Raw genomic sequence first — 26432 nt, forward strand, 5'->3', positions numbered from 1 at the left:
ATTTTGGGTGAGCTTTTTTTAGGGGTGCCAGTGATCTAGCAGGGATCTACCACAGACATCCAGTGATCTACTGGTAGATCACAATCTACCTGTTGGACGTGCCTGATATATTGGATTGTAGCCTCAAGGTGTTATGCAAACTGAAGAAGCATTACTTAGCGTGTTACTTTTTTGAGTTGGTTTTTCAAAAAAATAATTACTGTATTTGTGTTGGAATAAAGTACAGGATTTTCATCATCATTGACAAATCTATCTAGAATCAGCAGCCTTCTGACTTCTTGTTTTGCTTCTCTTTTATTACAATAGGTAATGACCAACTTATTTGTGTTGAGGGGGGAGAAATACCCTTCATAATGCAAAACGTTCTAACCAGATATGTTAGATTTTGGGTCAGATAATTTTTTTTCAAGTGAAGTCAGTAATAACAAAAAAAGTTGGAAAATACATGGCTTTCATATTGTGCATAATTTTTTTTTAAAAAAAATCATTAATAAATAACCCCCCCCCCCCTCCATCATGGAAATAATTATGAAGCACTTATAAAGGCAACGCGCTATAGGTCTATGGTAAACATGCAAATATATTCAACAAGCAACACAAAATTGGTTGTAGTAGTCACTGCTGAGTTCACATTCCAATAGGGTCTACACAGCATTTCCCCCTGAATGGTGAACATGTCGACTGGAATCTTACAAACACTTGGATTTCAACTTGGGAAATGCCCAGTCACTTGCTGGACATCTTGAGGTCGGTGTTTGACTCCCAAAGTGTGACTCTAAATAATGAAGATGAATATTGTGACACTGGAGTCAACACGGACTAAAACAAAGAATCGCCCACATTGCTAGCTGAGCCCAATGACTAAGTCTTTCTTTTCCAGATGACTTGGGTCCCCAGACACATCATATGTTGCCCTATAAAGGAGGATGTGAAACTGGGTGGTCAACGAGATTCTTTTGTTTACTTTTTCCACTCGAAAGGTTGCATCCAAGGAAGTTTTCCCATCTGTGTGAGGTCTTCCGCTTCAGTAGCACTTTCCTTCTCTCTGCTCCCCTCCCCAACATCTGATTTGGTTCCCCCCAACACTCTAGGGGAGATTGACTGGGGCGCAGTGGGGAGGTGGGAGAGGAGAAGAAGGAGAGTTCTGTTGCCCAAATGGGGAGTTCTTGCGTGAATGGGATGACTTCATTGGATACAACCAAAAGACTCCTGCTGCTACACTACAAGCTGCACACAACCAGGCCTGCACAACATCTGTGCAACTCACCAAAAGGGACACAACTTGCTAGCTATGCATTGTGGCTTGTTATGTGTGCTGTAATAGCCTTCTGTTTCTGCAGGCCAAGAACGGTTAGCAAAAACAGGTGGTATGCTGAGCTGTTGGCAGGCCACAGCAGGAGACTGCAGAGGTGTGCATTTAGTTTGGTGTTCACAAATTGTGCAGGCCTGTCTGAAACAAAGGCAATGACAGGGCTGTGGGAGTTTGAACATAAACAAAATCACCATCCAGCTATAGGCATACAGTCATATCTTGTGTTGCGTTCCGCTCTTGTTATGGACTTTCACCTTACGAACATGACAAACCCGGAAGTATTTACTTCCGGGTTCACCGCCCACACATGCGCAGAAGCGATCTGCGCGCTTCGTGCACATGCAGAAGTGCTCGATCATGCCACACACATGCACAGAAGAGGCGCTGTAGTTGCGGACTTTTCAGGGTGCAAACGGCACCCAAAACAGGTTAAGTCTGCGACTAGAGGTACCACTGTATGTCATAAGTGGCATATGTCGCTCAACTGCAGCCTTTGCAATTGCAATATTTTGACAATTGGAAAGCTTACCTCTTGGCAAGCAAATCTCTATCTGGACTCTTTCTGTGGCCACTGAGATTTGATATACCGCCACACAATAGCTGTCAGTTTGACATGATAAATATATAAATATGTAATTCAGCCCTTGGCATAAGGTCCTGTGTATTTTGTAAGATACTCATTGCTTCTGGACAATACTGAAATCTTTACACATTATTTCCAAGGGGAGAAAAAGTATCTTGTATTGCTCAGCAAGTTGAATGTTTGCAAAATGAAGATGTACATTTGACTAACACAGATGAAAAGTTCTTGTCAACATTCTGAGCTGTTAAAGTGTGTGTGTGTGTGTGTTCCTTTTCTCATCAAAAGGGATAGAAAAGTAGGAAAGATCTTGCTCAAATGCTTATTAACTTACATCTACCACCTCTACCTGCACGACCGCTATGACATCAAAGTACTGTAAATTATCAAAAGCAATGTACAGAAAATTACAAATTGATTTCAAAATACGTCACATTGCTACAACTGAGATAAAAAGTGCTTGTTCGTTTTTGTCAGGAAAAAAGTCCTTCTGAAGTAGAAGTGCCGCCTTGCTTCGGTTTGAAATAAAATTTGGAGGCTCCATCTGGGTTGTGCTACAAGTAACGTCCTTCTGCTTTGATAGTTGACAGACTAACGACACCGATGGATTGTGAAAGGTGCATCCCACACAGGAATATTAACTGTCAACATGCCTGGTTACCAAGCAAAGGGGAAAAAAACTTCATAAACTCAGAGAAGTCTCCTTCATCGTGTGCCAGCAGTGGTAGCTCAGCAGAGATGCCTTCAGCTTACTTGCCAGCTTTCATCCAGCTCCTCCAGAAGAAACAAAAAGTGAGTGGGGAACCCTACTGGATTTAGTGATGCCTGTATTGCCTCATGAGAGGCACTATGCAAGAAGGAGGCCCAGCCAGTTTCAGAAATGGGTGTCTCAACAGTTCCTGTGCTGTTCCTCTCTGGGAAGGCTCCCTCACCAACATCAAGTCTAAGAAGCCACGGAGTACCGAGGAAACCTGGAGAAGCAAAAACAACATTGTGAAGAAGCATAGGTGCCAACTTCCAGATCGAAAAATCCGGGATCGGCAGCTGTGTGGAACCGGAAGTCGCGCTGCGGCCATTTTGGAACTGGGCAGAGCGACACTGGAAGTTGCTTCTGCGCATGCTCTGCCCATTTCCAAAATGGCCACCGCGCCAGAAATCGCTTCTGCGCATGTCCAGAGACTCCTGACATGCGCAGAAGGAGCCTCCCCGGGCCGGTAAGAATCCGGGGATTTACGGGGTTTTTTTTAAATCCAGGCTGCCAGCGGGAAACGGCTGGAAAAATGGGGGTTTCCCGGGGAATACGGGCGACTTGGCAACTATGTGAAGAAGGCAACACCTAAATGATTAGTGCTGCAGCCTTCTGTCCTTTAATGGCAGTGTGCAGCATAGCTGTGGGACTTTCATGTGTTCAGGAGTTCAGTGAACATTATCCAAGGCCTGGTCTATGGATGTAGCAGGACGAAGGTGGGAATAAAGTGGCGAAGTCCTAGATTGTGCCTCTTCAGGCTAGTAATCTTGCTAGAAATTGAAACAAGTGGCTTACAACAGGAGTCGACTTCATGAGCAGGTGTGTGCAAATTCTTGAGCAGGTATGTGCCAAACAGCGCTCTGCTCATAGCCCCAACCACTTCTTCTTCCTCTGAACCCCAAATAACCCCAAAGGTACCAAGGGTGACCAAAAGGGGAAGCTTTGGCTTCAGGGCAGAAGATTACATTCTAACTGAGCAGAGGGCCCAGGAATGCCATCATCTAGGGGCAGTTTGAGGACTTACTTGCTCAGGGATGTGCTTGAGGATTAATCTAGTTCAGGGGTAGGCAACCTAAGGCCCATGGGCTGGATGCAGCCCAATCGCCTTCTCAATCCGGCTCGCAGATGGTCCAGGAATCAGCATGTTTTTACATGAGTAGAATGTGTCCTTTTATTTAAAATGCATCTCTGGCTTATTTGTGGGCCAAAAAATAAATAAAAATAGTCCGGCCCACCACATGGTCTGAGGGACAGTGGCTGAAGAAGGTTGCTGACCCTTGATCTAATTGCATCTGTATCTGGATGCTGTGAAAATAGGATGCTGAACTAGATGGGCCATTGACCTGATCCTGCAGACCTCTTCTTAGGTTCTTATGAAGGTACCTGGTAATGAGCACAAGGCTTCAGTCCATCATTGTAACGTGATGATAGGAGATTGGGGATGCACTAGCTCAGGGCTAGGGAACCTTTGGCCCTCCAGGTTTTGCGTTTTTTTGTTTAATTAAAAAAAATATTTATTCAAATTTTATACTTTTTTATACTGTTTGTTTATACTTTTAAAATTTGTACATTTCACTAATTTTAACATCATTTTGACATTTCAAAACTTCCTTCCCCCTCTTTCTGCGGTTCCTTAATTTTGTTTTTAATATCTTCTGCATATCCAAATTAACTCAATTTGCTCATTTATTCATCTTCTTTAAATTTATACTCTTATAAAACTGCAGATTATTAGAATAATCCTGCCAATATTTTTATCTGTTTATAAATAAATCATTTTCATTATTTTGTTTTTTAAAAATGATATCTTGATTTATTATTCTTCCAATAAGTTTCACCATTTCTGCATATTCCTTAAGTTTTTGTACGCATTCTTCCTTTGCTGGGACTTCTGCTTCTTTCCATTTGGGAGCAAGTAACATTCTTGTTGCTGTAGTAGCATACATGAATAAGTTCCTATACAGTTTAGGTCAGGCATCCCCAAACTTCAGCCCTCCAGATGTTTTGGACTACAAATCCCATCATCCCTGACCACTGGTCTTGTTAGCAAGGGATCATGGGAGTTGTAGGCCAAAACATCTGGAGGGCCGCAGTTTGGGGATGCCAGGTTTAGGTAGTTCTGTTACCCCAAAAATCAGACATTCCCATAAAATAAGCCATAGCAGGATTTCTAAGCATTTGGCAATATAAGCCATACCCTGAAAATAAGACATAGTGATAGGTGCAGTTCTGGAGGGCGCCAAGGAAGAGGCGAGGCTGGACGCATAATAAAAATAAGACATTCCCTGAAAATAAGCCATAGTGTGTCTTCTTGAGGAAAAATAAATATAAGACAGTGTCTTATTTTCGGGGAAAACATGGTACCCAAAAGAAAAGCTTCTGGGGCTTATGAACCAGCAAGATCTGTAGGGCCAAAGGTTCCCCAGCTGCTCAGAACCCTTCAGTCATGTACTTATTACCCTTGTCCATCACCTTCCACACAGCAGAGGGCAGAGGCCTGCAGTGGTGAGCTTTCTCCGCAGATGTAGGCTCCCTGTGCATAGGGAATTTAGAGTCATGATCATGCAGGGAGACTTAGAGGCAAAGAGCAGCTTCACCACTACAGACCTTCTCCTCCAATCATGTTTATGTGGGTGGCACAGAGCGACAGAGATGTGAAGACAGGGGCAGGGCCATCGAGCATGTCCTTTGCTTTCTCCCTCATGCAATTCTATTTGCGTGAGGCTCAGAATGACTGACCAGGGCTTTCATGAAAGTGTGGACCCTCTGACCTTATGTAGATCCTTCACCCTTGGCGGTAAATTGTCTCGGATCCTGCGCATTGCCTGGAGAGGTGGCTCATTGAAATAAGGCGGCTCTCCATCGATCATCTCTATGACCATGATGCCGAGGGACCAGATATCCACCTGCAATATACGCCCATGTATTAAAGACTGAAAGATGCTGCACACAGATGTCTAATCCCCATAGAGACATTGTCCTATTAACATCTTTAAAAGAGTTAAGTCTGCTTGGTGAAAATCTCTCCTGAAGGGCTGATGACACAGGGTGGATCTGCACACAGGGGGAAAAGCCTGTTACGAATAAGTCAGAAATTAAATCGTTATAACAAAAGAAAAGAATGCTATGTAAAAATCACATAGAATTTTTCTGCTCTCCGACACCATTTGGCATTGCGGGTTTATAACGCATTCGAAACATTTTTTATTTTATTTTTTACTAATGTAGCTGAGTCCCAAGAGTAAGATTACACATTTGGTTCAGGGTAGCTCTGGAAAGATATCTAATCCCAACCCAGGCAGTGCTTTTTTTAAAAAAATCTATAATTTCTTCTCCTGCTTGAATAGACAGTATTACCCATTTCCATGCACTGGGTTTCACTGGGTAATGACACTGAATTTAGTAATGACATTGAAACTAGAAATTAGTCAAAAGGGAAAAAAAAATCCTTCCAGTAGCACCTTAGAGACCAACTAAGTTTGTCATTGGTATGAGCTTTTGTGTGCATGCACACTTCTTCAGGTAGCTCATACCAATAACAAACTTAGGAGGAGGCACACAAAGAAGGGCCTCAGAAGATGATCTCATGGTCTGGGTAGGTTCATGGGGAAAGAGGCATTCCTTGAGGTATTGCAGACCTGAGCCATTTAAGGCCTTATAGGTCAAAACCAGCACTTTGAATTGGCCCCGGAAGCTAATTGGCACCCAGCGCAGTTGGACCAGGATCGGTGTAATGTGTTCAAACCGTCTTGTTGTGGTGAGCAATCTGGCTGCTGAATTCTGCACTTCTCTGAGAAGCCAGATCCATTTGGCTCTTCCTTTCCATTTTAGCTTATCATTATAAGAACTGTCGTGTAGCTTTAAAAAAATGGTGCCTGGGTTTGTTTGCTCTCCTCTTCCCTCCTCCTCCCCTTCCCCACCTTTCCTTTTGTGCCGTTTCTTTTAGAGTGTAAGCTGTGCATAGGAATGATCTTTGTTTTGCCTCACCGCATGTAAGCTGGTCCGGAAGTCTTTTTTGCTTTCATGATAATCTGCTTCTGTTAATAAACGTTTAATGGAATGGTTGATTAAATGAATATATGTTGCTGTATGGAACAAAACACTGATTATACTTACCTCTGTTCCATAAGGCAGTCTGGAGATCACTTCAGGTGCCATCCAGTAGGGGGTTCCAACAAGTGATTTCCGTTTCGGAACGTCTTTTGAAACCTGGGCACAGAATCCAAAATCTGACAATTTTATCTGAAATAAAAGAACCACCAAATAAATAACACATCAGAGAAATAATCCAGTGAGCAGTGTTGAGGCGTATTTAGCAGATGCCCATCATTTTAGCTGTACTGTACAGTATTGATAATTCTCTCTTAAAACTAAACAAGGCTCTGCTTTGGTAAGTGATGGAATTACATATTTTCCAAAGTAGCCAAGATAAAGCTTACTGGGAAATGATATATAATGAATTGAAAAGGATGTTCAAAATAACCTTTGTGTGAACACACACACACACACACACACATACACATGCCAGAAGCTTTTCTTTTGGGAATTATATTATATGGCAGAACTACCTAAATTGTACAGAAATTTATTTATGTATGCTACTACAGCATCAAGAATGCTACTCGCCCTAAAATGGAAAGAAGCAGAAGCGCCAGTAAAGGAAGAGTGGATACAAAAACTTGTGGAATATGCAGAAATGGCAAAACTTACCGGAAAAATAAGAAATCAAGATAACAATCTCTTTTTTTAAAATAAAAGAATGGAAATGGTTTATTGAATGTTTACAGATAAATTGCAAACCGATAAAAACATTGGCAGGATTATTGTAATAACCTGCAGTTTCATAAGAGTATATATTTAAAGTAGATAATTAAAATGAGCAAATTAAATGAATCTGAATATGCAAAAGATATTTTTTAAAAAAATACATTCAAGGAACTGCAGAAAGAGGGGGAGGAAGTGAAACTCTGAAATGTTAAAACGATTGTAAAATTAATGAATGTATAAAGCTGAATTTTGAAAACAACAACAACAACACAAAATAGCCAAGATAAGGTTCATCCAGGGATGTGCTGGAAAATGAAGATTTTCAGCTCATTTGTCCTGTTGGGCTACAGTTTGGGATCCAGAACAGAAAGTTGAAGGAAGAGTTAATAAGGAAGCTTCATAAATGGTTGCAATTGCAGAGACTGGCATTTTTAAAATAAGCTTTGTCTGTCTGCTTTTTTGGCATCGGTGTGTATTTTACCATTAATCAAGTTCTTCTTGCCCATTTCTCCTACCCCACGAGTCGACATCGTTAAAAAAAGAAGAGCGAAAGAAAGAATGGTTGTTATTTGTAAAACAAAGGCACCCATAGCACAAGCTTCTTTTTATACCATTACAGAATAGATGCAGCCAAGGCAAGTTTTGGGTGCCAGATCCATTTCCCTTGCTGTAGGAGCGCAAAAAGGTTTTTTTGCATGTTGATTGCTCCCCTGAATAGATAAAAGAGATGCTCCTTTTAAAAAAAGAAGAGGAGGAGGAGGAGGAGGAAAAATAAAAGGATTATACAACCTCTCATGACAAAATGTGCATTGTAGAGAGTAATAGGCATAATGAGGCTTTGTATGCATATCTACAAAGCAGAGAGGAGATGGCTTTTCACCAGCACCTTTTTTAAAAAAGCAAAACTGAAGAACATCTATTCATGATGATGGAAATAATTTTCTTTCCTTTTTGATGTTGGTCTATCACTCTCTCTGAGAAACTCTGCAAGCGGTCAACTCTATCGAAACTGTGCAGTGGGTTTGTAAGTGATCGAGGGTGTGCATGGTCAACTTGAAACCCTGTGAAGTCAATAGGATTTTGGTGGGATGTAACACCACTGGAAGCAGACAAATACAACATTTCCTGTTTTCTCAGAGTGGACACACAAGGGAGTGTTGCTCCAGACAGGGAGGATTTCCTGTCACACCTGATCTGGAGCATCCTCCCCCAGGTTGTGATCAGGTAGATGGGCATGACCCTGGCAGACCCTATAAAGGGGCTAGTCACACAGCCGTCTTCCTCTTATTCTCTTGCTCTTACCCTTCATGCCTTTTGCTGTCTGTTGGCTCTCAGCCAACAGCACATGAGCTCACCCCCCACAGAGGATGAACCCACACTTTTCTCTGTAATGGTAACTGCAAGCTAAAGCCTGCCTTCAGGACCATACTGTGAACTGAATGTAAGTAAACCTTATCATGACTTTTAAAAGAAGACGGTTGTGTCATTATTATTTTTAAGAGGGAACTAAAGCTGGACCATAAAGAAGGCTGATTGCCGAAGAATGGATGCTTTTGAATTATGGTGCTGGAGGAGACTCTTGAGAGTCCCATGGACTGCAAGGAGATCAAACCTATCCATTCTGGTGGCCCCTGAGTGCTCACTGGAAGGACAGATCCTGAAGCTGAGGCTCCAATACTTTGGCCACCTCATGAGAAGAGAAGACTCCCTGGAAAAGACCCTGATGTTGGGAAAGATGGAGGGCACAAGGAGAAGGGGACGACAGAGGACAAGATGGTTGGACAGTGTTCTTGAAGCTACCAACATGAGTCTGACCAAACTGCGGGAGGCAGTGCAAGACAGGAGTGCCTGGTGTGCTCTGGTCCATGGGGTCACGAAGAGTTGGACACTACTAAATGACTAAACAACAACAACAAAAGGGGATTTACCAGGAACAATCCAATCTGGACAAGCCAGACTGGATTGCTTATCTCAAATGCTTCTCACGAATCCATCAACTAGCTTCCTGCAATTTTGGTAAGCCTAAGTAAAATTTGGTAAGCACCCTGAATTCAGAAGGAACATTGAAAGATGAAGCATTATTTGGCAGTGGCAGCCAGCTGCATCTGTACTTCTTGGGGAACGAATGCTCCACACAAACTTCCTAGCCTGTTTGATAACAGAAAGAGGTATATTTCAACCTTGAGTCCCCAGATGTTGTTGGATTACAACTCCCCCCATCCCTAGCCGGCTTGGCCAGTGATCAGGGGGAATTGTTGTCCCAACAACTTCTGAGGACACAAGGTTGAAGCATGTAAAAAATCTAAGGAATATTGGGAGATGATATACACAGAAATAAAAAAGATGCTAACGTTGACACCCCCCCCCCCAAAAAAAAGCGGAGATGTGCCTTTTGGGTATAATAGAGGGTGAGATACCTAAGAATGTATTACATATTTTTCTTTATACAGGTAGGTAGCTGTGTTGGTCTGACGTAGTCAAAACAAAATAATTTTTTTCCTTCCAGTAGCACCTTAGAGACCAACTAACTTTGTCATTGGTATGAGCTTTCGTGTGCATGCACACTTCTTTATGCACATGAAAGCTCATACCAATGACAAACTTATTTGGTCTCTAAGATGCTGCTGGAAGGATTTTTTTAAAAAAAATCTTTTTCTTTATGCAACTGCTGCGGCCAGAATACCCTGTGCACAAATGTGGAAGGACAAAAAAACGGTCCAGCGAAAGAGGAATGCTGGAATAAGTTAATAGAATATGCGGAGTTAGCGATGCTGACTGAAAAGATAAGAAACCAGGATGAACATTCCATAGGAGAGGATTGGGAAAACTTTGTATAATATTTAAGAATTACAACAGTTAGTTATATAAATCCCCAAGTAAGACCAGACATATGAGCAGCAGCTCAATTAACTAGATGGATTGGAAGGATATGTAGCACAACTAAGAGTCAAAAGGAATCTATGGAGGAAGGTGTGGGGAAGTCGAATAATGTAGAAGGATGACGAAGAATATTGTGAAACGGATGTACCAATGTACTGTAAAAACATAAATGAAATTTAAAAAGAAGAATACTGTCACAAAAAGCTGCCATTAGACCTGCAGCTATACTTTTGTGAGCTTTCATGGTAGCAGAAAGGGGGCAGTCCTGAATTATTATTATTTTGTTGTTATTCCAGCAGGTTCCATAAAGACAACAGAGAACGTGCCTGTTTAAGGGAAGGGAATTGCAAATGGCAGAGGCCACAAAGTGAGGCAATCTTTCAGGTGTTCTGATCCCAGGCTGTACAGGGGGAAACATCAAAAATACATCCAATCCAACACTTTGAACAGGTGACTAATTGGCAGCCAGCAGCTACACCTTTTCTCTGCAGCACTGGGAAGAAGAGGTAAGGTGCAGTTGAAAAGGAAACAGAAACCCAGTTTTATATGATCTGGCTGGGATCCAAAGCACTGCCAATGGCATTCCACTCGTGCCAGTGGGGCTTTTCAGCTCCCCCTTCCAGAAGCAGCCCCCCCTTCCCTACAAGCCAAAGGACCGTGCAAAGCAGCAGGCCACAAAGAGGGAGGGGTTGATACTGCAAAGAAACGCCATCTTTTCTGCATGTGCACAGAAGCTCTTCCTTTTCCTGTTTGGGGCATGCGTTGATTCTGGCCTCGGTTTCCTATAATTGATTTCTGCGCAACACCCAGAGTTATGTTCCATGAGACAATATCCATTTTCAAGAAGAAGAAGAAGAAGAAGAGGAAGAAGAGAAGGAAGAAGAAGAAGGAGGAGGAGGAGGAGAAGGAGAAGGAGAAGGAGAAGAAATTGTACAACATAAAAACATGCCCATGTTGTGAACTGCGCTGAGATCTGCAGATGAAGGGTGGTATACAAAATTGATTCATAATAATAAATCAACTGCTGAGAAACTTACTCGCCCATCACTTGTGAGAAGTATAGAGTCGCTCTTTATATCCCGGTGAATGACGCCTTGATTGTGCAGATAGGACAGTGCTCTTAGTACAGACAGACAGACCGTAGCAATCTGTTCTTCGTTCATTCTGGAATTTTTAAAAGAAAGCAACACATGGAAACAAATCCTGCTGTAGTGCTTTCACCTACTTCAACTCCCATCATCCCTGACCACTGGCCATGCCGGCTAGGAACAATGGGAGTTGTAGTCCAACGACGTCTGGGGACCCATGGTTGGGAAAGGCTGTTCCATTTTTTGGGAACAGGCAGTGTTTCAAGGGGCTCTAGGGAAGCAAGTCTAGAGTAAGAGACTAGGGTGATGTCTGCTGCTTCCAGGAACTCTTCTTGTTATGAGATTTTTGTGGGTGAGCAGAGAGTTTGTTTGGATCCTGGGTGAGAACTCAGAGAGTGAGAGTGTATGTCAGAAGGAAAACGAATTGACGTTGATTTATATGCATTAGTCACTTTGCATTAATGGAACACTTTAACATGTAACGGTTATTTTGTAATATTTAAATCGTCTGTTGTTTTTTTAAAAAAGGTTTTTGTACAGCTTTTAGAGATGTTTTAAACATATTAAGTGGTACAGAAATTAAATACCGTATTTTCTGGTGTATAAGACGACTGGGCATATAAGACAACCCCCAACTTTTCCAGTTAAAATATAGAGTTTGGGATATACTCGTAGTATAAGAAATACGACCCGGTGTATAAGACAACCCCCGACTTTTGAGAAGATTTCCCTGGGTTAAAAAGTAGCCTTATATGCAGGAATATACAGTAATCCATAATACACCAATCTAATTTTTATTTTTTAAAATTATTTTGACACAACATCAATGGGCAGTAGCTCATTTGGTAGACGCTTAATCTCAGAGTTGTGGGTTTGAGTCCCACATTGCGTAAAATAGTCTTGTACTGCACGGAGTTGCACTAGACCTCATGGCCCCTTCCAACTCTATGATTCAATGATTTTATGAACAACTTCATTATACAGATAAATTTGAGTTCACAAAAAAAAATTAATGAAAGTTGTGCATAAGGTTCACTCCCCACCCTTTTTCCTCACAGCAACCCTGTGATGTAGGTCAGGCTGAGGGGAAGTGACTGGCCAAAGGTCCCCCAGTGAGATTCATTGCTGGAAGCGGGATCTGAACCCTGGTCTCCCAGGTCCTGGTCTTAAACTCTTACCATCCCACTGGCAAACACTTGTGAGCACTCAAGACAAGGATGGAGCCGGCACTGCATGTTCAGATTGCCATAGTGAAGGCAGGGGGTGCGAGCAGATGAAGATTCCTGACATCTCTTGCCTAATGAATGGTCAGTAGCTAATCACAACCCTGGCTGTGGCCAAGTCATCGGGCATGATGAACATTCTGTCCACTGTGGCCTCGTGTTATTTATCTAAATATTGCAAAGCCTTCAACGAAACCTTAGAAACCTTCTTGTTCAAATGACAAGAAAGGAGTGCTTCTCATGAATCCTGCCTCTAATGACAACACTTAAGAGTTTTCTGGAAGCATCTGTTTGCAATTAAATGCCTGTCAAAATATTTGGCACGGTGACTAACAGTTCAGAAAATAGCTCCTAATGAAAGCTACGAGGTTTTTTGGGGGTTTTTTTTTTTAGTATGTGGGTCTTTAAAATAGCCACAGCAGAAAAGTTACAGAGCAAATGAGATGGTGCCCTATTTGCGAATCAGCTAGTGTACAGAATTAAGCACACAGACTTCCAAGTTGCTCATCCATCAACACATCCATGTTGGAAATCAAACCTGGCAGGCTCCCCCACTTCCTGTGTTCAGCATCTTACCAAACTGTGCAACCAAACTATGTTTAGCAAAATCACAGGTTGCCATGGAAACGGCAAAGGCAATGAATAGGAATTAGCAGGATAGGATGTACCCAATGTGCGTATGGCTCCCACCAACTATTATTCCTCTGCTGCTGCTAATGATAGAATGGCATAATGTGTTGACTTAATGCTAATGCCAAATCCTTTCCTTCCTTTTCACCATTTTACGAACTTTATCTTCCTCTGTATGCATGCTGATGCTCCACGTACAGGGGTTCAATTCATCGATGTAAAGGTAAAGGACTCCTGGACGGTTAAGTCTAGTCAAAGGCGACTATGGGGTGCGGCGCTCACCTCGCTTTTCAGGCCGAGGGAGCTGGCGTTTGTCCACAGACAGCTTTCCGGGTCATGTGTGGCCAGCAATGGGACACCATGATGGAAGCCAGAGGGCATGGAAATGCCATTTACCTTTCTGCCAAAGTGGTACCCATTTATCTACTTGCACTGGCATGCTTTCGAACTGCTAGTTTGGCAGGAGCTGGGACAGAGCAACGGGAGCTCACCCAGTCGCAGGGATTCGAACCGCCGACCTTCCGATCGGCAAGCCCAAAAGGTTCAGTGGTTTAGACCACAGCACCACCCACGCCACCCTGATGTAGCGAGATCAAGCCAGTTTCAGCGAATGGGGAAAGCCCTTGCAGGCAGCCAAACCATGGTGCAAACCAACAGATGTCTGGAAGGGTTGTCTTGCCTTAAAACGTACCCATTTCATGCAGCTTACCTGGTGTGAGTCACTATGTCGGTCAAAGCGCCGCCTTCCAAAAACTCCATAACAACCCACAGCTCATCGCCCACAAGGTAGCTGTTGTACATATCGACCACGTTCTCGTGATGATAGTCTCTCATTATTACAACCTTAAAGAACAGAAGAGGGGAACCTCTGAATGGTGTGCTAATGGATTTTTGTGCATCTGTTGTTGTTTTTTTAATTCTCATAGGCCAAATTGTGAATACATTTTTAATAAAACAGCAGCAGCAACACACACACATCTAAAAAAAAGTGTTTTAATGTGAATTATCAACAAAATAACTTTGAACTAAAACATATTGACCTTGAACCAAAACTAAATCCTTATGTGGAACTGGGCTTTAAGTATATGTTTGGTTGAAGCATACAGATCCTGCCTGGTAACTCTGGATCAGCCCCCCCCCCCGGTGAATTAAAAAAGTGACTTGCAATGTGAAACAATGGGTTTATGATTGTGTAAAGGGTTTCTGTGCCCACGGTAAGTGTGTAGAAGTAGACTTTGAGGCGGGTGCAAATTGGAGTGAATGAAGCTGCAGAAAAGCCATTTCCCTAAACTATTATTTATTTATTTATTTATTTATTTATTTATACCCCGTCCATCTGGCTGGGTTTCCCCCGCCACTCTGGGCGGCTTCCAATAAATACCAAAATACATTAAAATATCACAGATTAAAAACTTCCCTAAACAGGGCTGCCTTTAGGTGTTTTCTAAGTGTCAGGTAGTTGTTTATCTCCTTGACCTCCGATGGGAGGGCATTCCACAGGGCAGGCGCCACCACCGAGAAGGCCCTCTGCCTGGTTCCCTGTAGCTTTGCTTCTCGCAGTGAGGGAATCGCCAGAAGGCCCTCGGCACTGGATCTCATCATAATAATAATAATAATAATAATAATAATAATAATAATAATAATAATGCAACACAGGAGCGCTGTTCTCCTTTGCATCTTGCTGGCAAATGGAGAGAGAGAAAGCTTGCCCTGTATATTCACAACTTGGTTCTCTGAATAATGAATTGTACATTTAAGGAAGGTGGCATGAATGCTTTCTATAAAGAGCTTTGGGAAGACAGGGAATGGGGATGGGCTGGTGCCATCTGAGTGGCACTCTACGACCACTTCCAGCACTGCAGCAGATTGTCTGGTACCAGCATCTACCCTCAGAGAAGAGTGGTAGCAGGGGGGCAGATCATGTACTTTACATGCAAAACATGCCAGGTTGCATTCCTGGCATCTCCTGTAAGGGCAGGGACTTCTCTGTTTCAGAGAGCCACTCCAGTTAGCGTGGCTAATATTGTGATAGATGGAGGAACTGTTGGTTGTGTAAGCCTGTGCCCTCAGTGATGCTGTTCTGCAGGACCCTGGAGAGGGTCTGGATCTTTTTGGACCTCCTTGCTTTAGCTTCCTGAACTCAACTTTTCTGCCATCGCCTTTGGCAATTTAGTATGAGATTGGCAGTTTCTGGGGGCAGTTGCCAAAATGGGCTGTTGAAGGCTCTGTTTTGTTTGGAGCTAAGGAGACAGGGGGGGAGAGAATAAATGTTTTTGTTACAAAATGATGAGAGAAGGGTGACTAAATCAAAGCAATGGCTTCTCCGTATGAGAGAGAAGTCCTGGTTTCTAGCTCAGAGTGCAAAACCCTCTCTAACCTTTATATACCATAGACATCTGACAGCTCATAGAGTGAAAGACGTGGATACAGAATATGCCTCTTAACGACACTTTGTCCAATTCAGTGCCATCCTTAAGTCCAATTAGAATTGATGGGCACAATCCGGAGGCATGCTTACCTCTAATTTTATTTTATTTTTATTACGTTTCTAGCCCACCTTTCTTCCAAGGAGCTCAAGGTGCCATGCCCAGATCTCCCCGTTCCCCATAGCTTCCTTACCTCTACTTAAAACCAATGGGCACAGGGTGCTCAAGCCCAGTTGAAATCAGTAGGGTGGAAGCACCTCCCCACACTTCCAAAATGGCGTACCTCGTTGAAGAGCAGTTCCCTCCTTTGCTGCTTCCTGAGATCCATCTTCTTCACTGCAACTTGCTTCCCTGTGTGCTTCTCTGTGGCGATGCAAACGATACCAGTGGAGCCTTCCCCAATTTTGATGAAGTTGTCCAAGTACTCCCGAGGGTCACCCGGGCTCACCACCAGCTGTAAGGCCGCTCGGAACTGCTCGTGAGAGACCCGGGAGGGCTGTTGGTCTGAGGAAGAGCCCCAGCTTGGTGGAGGATAAGCACTTGAAGTGATGCTCGGGGAGCTTGGGTAAGAAGCTGTGGAAATGTAATGTGAGCTTGGCTGGAGAGAAGGCTGGTGGTGATAGTGGGAGAATTTGTGATAGACTGCTGGGTACTGGTAGCCACTGCCTGAATACGTGACTTTGCTTTGACTTTGAGGTAGCTTTGTTGGGCCTCGAGGGTAAGTGTCTGACCCAGACAGCGGTGGGCTTACAACCATCTGTGCTCGATCATAATCCAGCTGTGAAAAGAAGCAAGTCAACAGGTAAGCATGGTTTCACGTACATTGAGAGACCTACATTGGCTCCCAGTACATTTCCGAGCACAATTCAAAGTGTTGCTGCTGACCTTGAAAGCCCTAAATGGCCTCGTCCCAGTATACCAGAAGGAGCATCTCCATCCCCATTGTTCAGCCCAGACACTGAGGTCCAGCTCCAAGGGCCTTCTGTTTGTTCCCTCACTGCGAGAAGTGAGGTTACAGGGAATCAAGCAGAGGGCCTTCTTGGTAGTGGCGCCTGCCCAGTAGAACACCCTCTCATCAGAGGTCAAGGAAATAAACAACGATCTGACTTTTAGAAGACATCTGAAGTTTAGGGAAGTTGTTAATGTTTGATATTTTATCGTGTTTTAAATATTCTTTTGGGAGCCACCCAGAATGGCTGTGGAAACCCAGCCAGATGGGCAAGGTATAAATTGTTGTTGTTGTTAAATAAATAAGTATCTTTATTACGGTCCATAGACCCACAAAACAGTTTCAAAACAAGTTACAGTTAAAACAACCAAACAATAGGCGAAAGAGACTGAGGTAGTCATTTTGTTATGTCTAGAGCATGATGGTCTTTGTTTCTTGTGACCCCCAAAAGAAACTTTGCCATGGTCAGTGTATATTATTGTTGTTATTATTATTATTATTATTATTATTATTATTATTGTTATTGTTATTGTTATTGTTATTGTTATTTCCCAAATAATGATAGGATGTGATTGCTCTTGTGGCATCTCTCAAGTTGGGCCATCTGAGCATGGCCAGCTCCCTACTAAATACATCTCTCAGGAACAAATGCTGGCCCCTACTAAGTGGGTAGCTTGGTTAGAACCAATTGGTACTTGGTAGTACCAATAATGCCAAGGTTGCAGGTTCAATCCCCAAATAGGGCAGCTGCATATTCCTGCATTGCAGGGAAGGGTCCCTTCCAACTCTACAATCTATAATTCTATGCTACTTGTTTCAACTGATGCATAGTAATCTCTTTCAATGAAACACATTATTTCAAGATGACTAAATGCCACAGCTCAGTGGTTAGGGAAGGGAGCAACTGATGGCTGCAGCTGGAAGCACCTGGTGCAGGTAGATTGCCGACAACTGTCATTCATAGGGGAGTCACAGGTTCGTGGACAGCAAATGCTTTGGATGTCTAAGATCCCAGGTTGAAACCCTGGCATCTCCAGTTAAAAGGATCTTTGATAGCAAGGGTGGGAAATATTTCTGCCTGTAGCCTTGGGGACCATCAGGTGGTTGGCATGGGTGACACTTGGTTAGATGGGCTAGTAATCTGATTTAGAACAAGGTGTCTTCAAATATTACTGATTTCCTGCTTTTCCAAGATGCATATTTCTCTGACTCTAGTTAGAGATAATTGCAGCCTATTCTACAGAAGCCAGATGGAGGGGAAGAACCGTGGCTGAACTCCAACTTCCATCAACCCTGACCACTGGCCATGTTGGCTGCGGCTGATAGGGAGGTCCACTGGCTTCTCATCCTTAGTCTTCAGACATAGTCTTCAGACCAGGAGCACAAATCCACAAAGAAATTGTCCTGCATAAGCTGCATTGAACTATCACAGGTCCCATTCATCTCAAGTTCAGGAGAACTTCCCACTAGATTTCACCCTACATGTGCATTCTTCTACCATGGGTTGCAGAGCTACTAAACACACATTGTGGGTTACTTGGCTGCTTCCACAGCACATGAGCTCTTGTATACTGGAATTGCAAACCTGTGCGCGGTTAAGGCAGATCTCATCAACTTGAACGGGTTTTTAGGAGTCCCATTATGTACCTTATTCGCAGCTCAGGTCTTTATAGTTATTCAACCCTATAGCAGATATGCCAGTCTCAGCACCTTTCTTAACTGGCAAAGATCTCCTCCATCAGTGGAATGTGACCATATTATCTCTCTCCACAATTACAGTGACCATTGACCTCTCTCAAGCAGTCTGGGTTTTTCTTGCACTCCATCACAGGTGCTGACTTACCCCCCACACACATTGGAGGGAGGCTGGGATCATGTGATGTCAAGGGGGGGCAGAGGGCAAAAATCACCTTCCATGCCTCCCACCCACACCTGGTGGACCAGAGCTCGCCCAGCAGGCTAGTGTTCACCCGGCAGCAGTGGGGGATCAGCCCCCCACCTAGAAATATTGAGGGGACTGAAGCCCCTTCTGCACTCTATAGTTGCCGCCCCTGGCTGAAATCATCTACCGGTAGAATCTGACCCTGCAGACTGCTACATACCAGATCTTCTTAAAATCCACAGTTACCTGTTGGCCAACTCTTTCCAGGCAGAGGTCCATGCCTTAACGCTCCACATCTGAGCATTTCTGGGGTGCCCCCCCAAAAAAGCTTTCCCTGCAAAACCCCTCCCTTTAAAGCTGAATCAGAGCAAATGTCGATTCAGATCTCCCACAGAGATCTGTTTGCTTCGATTGTGAGGTTTTCACAGTGGAAGCTCTAGAGCGACAAGAAAAAGGTGCTTGGACACTGAGCTTTAAAGAGCAGAGTATGCCTGGAAAGAGTGGAGAAAAAGTAAATGTACAGATAAGACCTTTGTCTTCCATACTGTTAATGTAATAGGAAGAAATTCCTCTCATCTGGCCAGCCAGATGAGTACAGTAAGTCTGATCCAGCTGCTCTTCTAGCTGTCATGGTTTGAGCAGAACAGCTGCTGCCGCTGCCCAGGATGGAGCAAGACACAGTGCAAAGAGCATGTGCCACATAAATCTCTGTTACATTCTCTCCCACACACCCTGTAATGAGTGTGCATAACAGTTTCTTGATGGGGTTAGAGGGGGTATTATTGCGCAACATTTATTGGCATCCTGAAGCCTGTGAAGAAACAGAGTTTCCTATCAAATGGAAGCCCACCGTGACAGATTGATGTTTGTACAACACACAACCAATTTCCCTGACCATTCCCCTTGTTTGACTAGACAGGAGATGTTTCATACTGTCCGCAACAGTTCAGAAATAGCTTAGTTTACAACCCAGTCTTCGGAACAGAATTCCTCCCCCTCCCCCGAATTTGTTTCCCTAATTGTAGAATCATAAGTTTTGGGCTAAGAGGGATTGTATCCTTGTCAAAACTTTTCCTCATCAAAAACTGAACAGTGACAATTGCTGGCATTTTAATGTGCCTAAGGATAGCAATCAGAGGCCATACATTAAGTCAGGAATGGTGGAATCTGTGGCCTTCTAGATGTTGTTGAACTCCAATTCCCATCAGCCTAAGCAAGCATGGCCAATGGACAGGGATGATGTGAGCTGTAGTCCAAGAGGGCTGCAGGTTCCTCACTCCTGCATTAAGCTCAAAAAGAATGAAATTGCAACGAGTTGCTTTAGCAGGCTCCTGAAAATGAATGGTGATTTCCATTCTACCACATACTAGATTATCAACTAAAGGTTTAATTGTAGATGTAAAATAATTTGTGATCAGATATTTGGTAGGAGATGATGGGAGTGGAGTCAAGCAACACCTAGAGAGCCCTGGGCTACCCACCCCTGCCTTATGGGTAAACTGCTGTAATGCCAGTGGTTCTGAATGGAGCATAAATATCCTTGGTTCAAGACATCCTTTGACCTGTGTGGATGGTCTTAGCACCTCTGAACCTTTTTCGTTTCTTACTCCACAAAAGGATGTAGTGCAGCAGGGGGGAAATGCGGGCAACAGCAGGTGATATGATCAGGAGGCTGGAACATCTTTCTTATAAGGGAAGGTGAAAGTTTTCAAGGAAAAGGGTGTGTGTGTGTGTGTGTGTGTGTGTGTGTGTGTGTGAGAAGAATGGTGTTCACAAATAAAACTGAATGGCAGTAGATTCCATTTTGATGAGAGCAAGGACATATTCACCAAGCACATAATTCAATTATGGAATTGGCTGTCATGTGGTGATGACTACTGGTTTAGATGGCTCTAAGGGGGGGGGGTGTTGAACAAATACACAGAAGACAGACCTATCAATGGGGCTTTATGAGGTAATCTGTGCTGGATACCAGTTTCTGTTGAGAGGGGAACAGCTGGAGAGAGGTCTATTGACTTCATCTTCTTCTTGTGGGCTTTCTGGACAATGTAAGAAACAGGACACTTGGCTACATGGACCCTCATTCTGATCCAACGTGGCTGTTCTTATGTTCTTCACAGTATGAGCTATAGGTGACTGTAGCTACCAATGGTCTACTGAAATCAGTCCCAATATTTCAATATGTCCTTTCTAAACCTGAAGCTATCGCAATAGCACAATGAGGAAAGGTCACAGCTCAGTGGTAGAACATCTGCTTTGCATGCAGAAGGTCCTAAGGTCAGTCCCTGGCATCTCCAGGAAGGGCTGCTATCAGTCAACATAGACATTATTGAGCTAGATGGACCATTGGTCTGACCACATGGCCATTGGTCTGACCATATGGACCATTCGGCAGCTTTGTATGTTCTTAATACAATGGACCTAGAACTTCCTTGTTCTCAGAAGGAATTTTAACTCAAGTATTGTATTTATGCTTGATTTCAAAGCTGATGATCTTAATGCTATTTTTAAGGTAAATGCTTTTCTCTAGGCATATGAAGCTGCCTCCCAGTTGGTGAAATTTTAGTCTGTCTTGCTTGGTAGTACCCAAGTAACATTGGTTCTCCAAGGTTTAAGGCTTTGATAGTACCTGCTACCAGAAGCCCTTGAACTGGTGATGTCAGGGAATGAACTAATGTGGGCTTGAACAAAGGATCCTTCTTTCAGCATTTTAAAAATGCCACTTTTTGTGTGGTTTTACAATGTTTAACTTTTTTCCAATATTATTCTAATTAATGGATGGATTGATCAATTGGGTGAAAGCCAAAGAGCTGAACTTATTAACAATCGGTAACTGGCAGAGAGAACCACTAGCGAAGACTCAAAATCAAAAGATGTAGCATCTCTACATAACCTGTAGGAACAGATAATTTCCAGGGTTAATAGTCCAGCCTTTACAAGATGACAATGATGTTTTACGTTTACGCTTAATCAGATTTGCTTGTGAGAGTTTAGAATTCAGACTACTGCATTCTTTGTTGTTGTTTTTAAATATCCCACCTAGCTTTTTATCCATTTATTCTTGACATTCTCAAATATTCTTCTGAGCCAGTCTGAGGAAATTGTACCTATGAGGGTGCAAGATTAACAACAACAAAAAATGTAAACCATTTCTGAAAAGGATTAATTTCCAGCTTTGTTCAAAGCAAAAGAGCTTGGGATAATGTGTGTAACATCTCCGACGTGGGTGGGGGTTTCAACGCAGACTCATGATGTAGCACAATTACAAATAATTATAGCTGTGAATTTATTTAATCAATCAATTTCAGTGGTGCACAGGGAGGACAAAGCATAGAGCTCTTAAACAGCTCTCCGTTGCTAGTTTTACTGCTGGCTGGCAGCCAGGAGTTCCCTGATCCATGTTAGTTAAATGCACATTAATCTGAATTTGGCAGTGTAATCAAGGATCCAACTGAACTGTGAAATTGAATTCTGCAGTGGAACATCATTTGACCATTTTATGCTAAGACTGCAGGGTGAGGTGGAGGGGAGAAAGGGAGTTCGCTGCAGCATCAATTTGTCACTGTAGGCTGCTGCATGGCACGGGAGTGTTTTTGAGTAGGTTGTTCTAAATGGAGGGAGATAGATTTAATGCAGAGATTAGTGTCTGGCAAACTCTTGTGTCCGGCGAACTCGCTCGTCTTTTAATCTCACAGCAAGCTTTGATGGAAAGAAGGCTTCCTGCGAGCTCAGAAGTGTAGAACTGCCGGGCTTCTCTTTCTCAAAGAAGAGCTCTTTCAAAGGCTCCAAAAACTGCTGACTATCCACCCAGTGTGGAACCCCCAACTGCATTTTACAGCTGCACATTTCGGAGATATAAAAGAGCTGGATGCCGGCAACAGATGCGTGTGATTATTTCGCCCGTGAATTAATGGCAACCTGCTTTAATGAGCTCGCTGTATCTCGCAAAATGAAAAGGGAATCCATGTTTGCTGGGGATTGGCTCAGCACCATGCTTAACATGGGAGGCTGGCTGCTAATAATCTAAGTGCATGGCTGGCTGCGTCTCTGACTCTTCCTCTAGTGCAAGACCTCTCAGTTTCAGATTTTTTGTAGAAGTGGAGCGGTGCCTTGCATTCATAAGGAGAGCCTCTCTGGAAGAGATCGAGCCTATTCCATATTCTGTTGCCAACGTTGATGAGCATCTCACCAAATAGTTAACAAAAAACCCTAGTTATGGAGGGAAATAATGACATTTGTCAGTCGCTTCGGTTGAAGGGACAGATTGCTCTTTTGGGTGGGAGACCTTCCAAAGATCTCTGGTTCATTAGAAGGCCTGCTCTCAGTTTTTTTTTTCTGAGTGTCTGAGGCTATACCTTTTCAAACTTTTCTCAGATCATGACAACTGAAAGTGTGAAAGCCAAAAATGCAGGAACCAAGCATGCCTTGAAGACAACCATCCCTGGACTGCTACAAAACCAGATGTAAAGTTGATATCCTACCAAGGTAGCATTGGTTCCTGTAACTACAGTGTGAGAATCTGGGCTGGGCACAACTTTGTAATGCAGAAGCTGTTACATTGATATATATTTATATTTGTTTACAACCATATCCCACTGTCCGTCCATGATGGAATTCAAGCCAGAAGGTTTCCCATCTGGCCTCCCATCCAGGTAGTGACCAGACACAGATCTGCTTAGCTTCCACAAGGTTCTCTTTCATGTGACTTTAGACCACATCTTGAGAGGCTTTGCTGTGTTTGCTTTTTAATTATGTGAAGAGCTATAGCAGTTGCCTCCTCTCTTTCTTCCAGATCATTGAAATTAAGCATGTCTATATGCCAGTCCTCTTCCACCTTTTAAATGAATGGTTACAGGTTCTCTCCATGAGAAAGCTCTTGACCAGGCATCCCCAAACTTTGGCCCTCCAGATGTTTTGGGCTACAATTCCCATCATCCCTGACCACTGGTCCTCTTAGCTAGGGACCATGGGAGTTGTAGGCCAAAACATCTGGAGGGTCGCAGTTTGGGGATGCTTGCTCTTGACAAATATCCAGCAAATTATTGAGAAGAGGTTGGTTGGTAATTATTCTGCCCCCTCTCCTCCTTGTCTTTTGATAGTGATGTGGGCAGCTCACATGTTAGATAGAGTCTAATTACCTTTCCATGTTAGTGATTTGAAATTTACTTTAATGAATTAAATCAGCATTAGCATTTTTTTTAAAGGCATGGCCAGCTACAAGAGACAGGTTTAAGGGAAAAAAGAAAAACAAAACAAGCTTTTGTAAAAATGCACTCATGCTTATATTTTACACACACTTGTGACTCAAGATGCTCCATTATTATTATTTTGCTTTCTGTGACATGCGTAACAGAAGATAAACTTGACACACCTTAATTCTAATCAGGTCTAAGCATAGAGATCCATAGCATTGATAAATCCAGACAGTGGCATGCACTATACGTATTGTTTCATTGCATACTTCTTTTTGACATTTATATTTTAATTGATTCCCCCAAAGGAAATTCTTTGAATGACCGAAGAAAATGGAAAGAGGTGGAGGGAAGGGAATCTGATTGTTCAGGTCCAGGTCAACAGAGCAGATTAAGTTCTGACAAGAAATCCATCAAAAGCACAGCACTGAAACGGAACATGCTGCTGCTGCAGAAGCAGCTGCTCTGCCTATTCTCTGTGTAACGCAAGCAAGGATGTTCTCCCTTTGGCACAAAGGGGCTTTTAGTTGCTAGGAGGTGGATATCCCTCCTGCTTAAAGAAACAACCATTTTGTACACTTCAAAAGAGCAAGGTGTAAGAGATTGCTGGGGGGTGGGTGGGGAGTCAAACATCTGATTCGAATGCCATCGAAAGCGCTGATCCAGAAATCCAGCCTCTATGGGTACGTAGGTGGATAACTGCATCTCTGCAGAATAGCAGAGGAAAACAGACGATGGACATCCCATTCTGACATGTTCAATTAAATAAAATGAAGTGCAGTTTCCCCCACACGATCCCGGTACGAAGCTGATTCACTGAAGTGAAGAATGACTCAATGGGCATTGTGGACTGCAGTTCAGGCATGTGATGAAATGTGTCGCATAGCCCGTAGCCTGCCCCCCCCCCTGGATTTGCCATGGGGCCGAACTGAAATGAAATGAAGAACAGGCTCAGAATGCCAACTTGGAATGAATGGGAGAATGTGCTGATGAGCAAAAAATAATAATAAACTTGTGGGGTTTCCTGTTACAAGATGTGGTAGTGACGGCTATAGGCTCAGATGGCTTTTCAGGGTGATTAGACAAAGTCATAGATAAGCAGGATACCCAAATGGAAGTTGGAGCCTTTGAGGCAGTATATCTCTGAATGGGGTTGGGGTTTTTTTTGGGGGGGGAGGAAGGCACAGCAATTCTGTGTCCATCTGGTACGCAGGCTGAGACCCTACCTGCCCACGGACTGTCTCGCCAGAGTGGTGCATGCTCTAGTTATCTCCCACTTGGACTACTGCAATGTGCTCTATGTGGGGCTACCTTTGAAGGTGACCTGGAAACTACAATTAATCCAGAATGCAGCAGCTAGACTGGTGCCTGGAAGAAGTTGCTGGTACCTTATAACACCAGTCCTTAAAGACCTACATTGGCTCCCAGTACGTTTCAGAGCACAATTCAAAGTGTTGGTGCTGACCTTGAAAGCCCTAAACGGCCTCAGCCCAGTATACCTGAAGGAGCGTCTCCACCCCTATCATTCTCTCCTCTGAGAGCCTTCTGGTGGTTCCCTCACTGTAAGAAGTGAGGATACAAGGAGCCAGGCAGAGAACCTTCTCGGTGGTGGCACCCGCCCTGTGGAACGCCCTCCCACCAGATGTCAAGGAAATAAACAACTATCTGACTTTTAGAATACATCCGAAGGCAACCCTGTTTAGGGAAGTTTTTAATGTTTGATGTCTTATTGTGGTTTTAATATTATGTTGGGAGCTGCCCAGAGTGACTGGGAAAACCAGTCAGTTTGGTGGGGTATAAATAGTAAATTATTATATTCTAGCATGGAAGGGAAGCTGCCTTCATGCCCAGATTTCTGGGCTTCCTGGAGATGTCTGGTTGGCTACCATTGGGAACAGGATACTGGATTAGATGGGGATCAGGGTTCCTTTTATGCTTTTATGGGCAAAGTCAGCTCATATTGTACAGTTCTAAAAGGCTCAGTTAAACTAGCTCTTACTCTGGAATAAGCCTACCAGGATTGTACTGGGGGCAACGGCATATATCGTTGCAAAAGTCTTCTCCGTAGCAAAGACTTTTACTATTTGCTTGTATCAATTGAAGCTCAACCACATATGGAGCAATAGCAGCTAGGTATGGATTTGCTATTTCATAAGGCTTGCTCATGTCTGTGCATTTAGGCTGTAGCGTTCCATGCACATGCTCAGGCACTTGGCAAGGAGAAATATTCAGCCTAGAAGTAGGAAATGGTTAACATTTTGGAAGGTCTTCGGGATGATATTGAAGTCGCTGAAAAATGTCAAGGGAGATTTACAGAGATGGGGGCAAAATTTAGATACCTCCATCTCCGGAGGTAATTCCAAAAACAAACCTTAACTAAAAATAATGATGGGGAGCTAAATGATCTATGTCATTAATTGATTTTTAGACTTAAACCATCACACACACACCCCTGGGGAAGACATCTGTTGTTGTTTTTTCCTTATGCAAAAACACTGTTTGTTTTGGAAATCATAGACTGATTGCAGCAGACAGATGAAACAGGCGCTACAGTCCTATATCTGCTGACCAGGAAGTAAGTTCCATTGCACTCAACAGCCATTTACTTCTGCATAGTCATGTATAGAATGGCACTGTGAGTCAGAAGCATCCTTTTAACATGGAACACTCAGATATGAGAGGTATTTTTGAGAAGATGCCCTTTATTCCTATGTGCTCAAATCCTCATGGGAAAAGGCTTCAAACGATTGCTCCC

At 43.2% G+C, this 26432-nt stretch overlaps 1 protein-coding gene across 2 annotated transcripts in view; it reads right to left on the reverse strand.

The window, feature by feature from the left end:
- Positions 1 to 285: 285 nt before the first annotated feature.
- PAK5 (p21 (RAC1) activated kinase 5) overlaps positions 286 to 26432 on the reverse strand; it is a 59065-nt gene continuing 32918 nt past the window's right edge. For both annotated transcript variants that reach the window (XM_088665593.1, XM_035110085.3), the window contains 6 exons: positions 15938 to 16432; positions 13938 to 14071; positions 11325 to 11451; positions 6757 to 6882; positions 5412 to 5546; positions 286 to 2863 (listed from right to left, as the gene is read on the reverse strand). In XM_088665593.1, coding sequence (XP_088521719.1) covers positions 2708 to 2863; positions 5412 to 5546; positions 6757 to 6882; positions 11325 to 11451; positions 13938 to 14071; positions 15938 to 16432 — 1173 coding nt within the window. In that variant the 3' untranslated portion in view covers positions 286 to 2707. The remainder of the gene's footprint in view (positions 2864 to 5411; positions 5547 to 6756; positions 6883 to 11324; positions 11452 to 13937; positions 14072 to 15937; positions 16433 to 26432) is intronic.

This window comes from Zootoca vivipara, chromosome 3 (assembly GCF_965207765.1).
Source record: "Zootoca vivipara chromosome 3, rZooViv2.hap1.1, whole genome shotgun sequence".
Taxonomy (NCBI): Eukaryota; Metazoa; Chordata; class Lepidosauria; order Squamata; family Lacertidae; genus Zootoca; species Zootoca vivipara.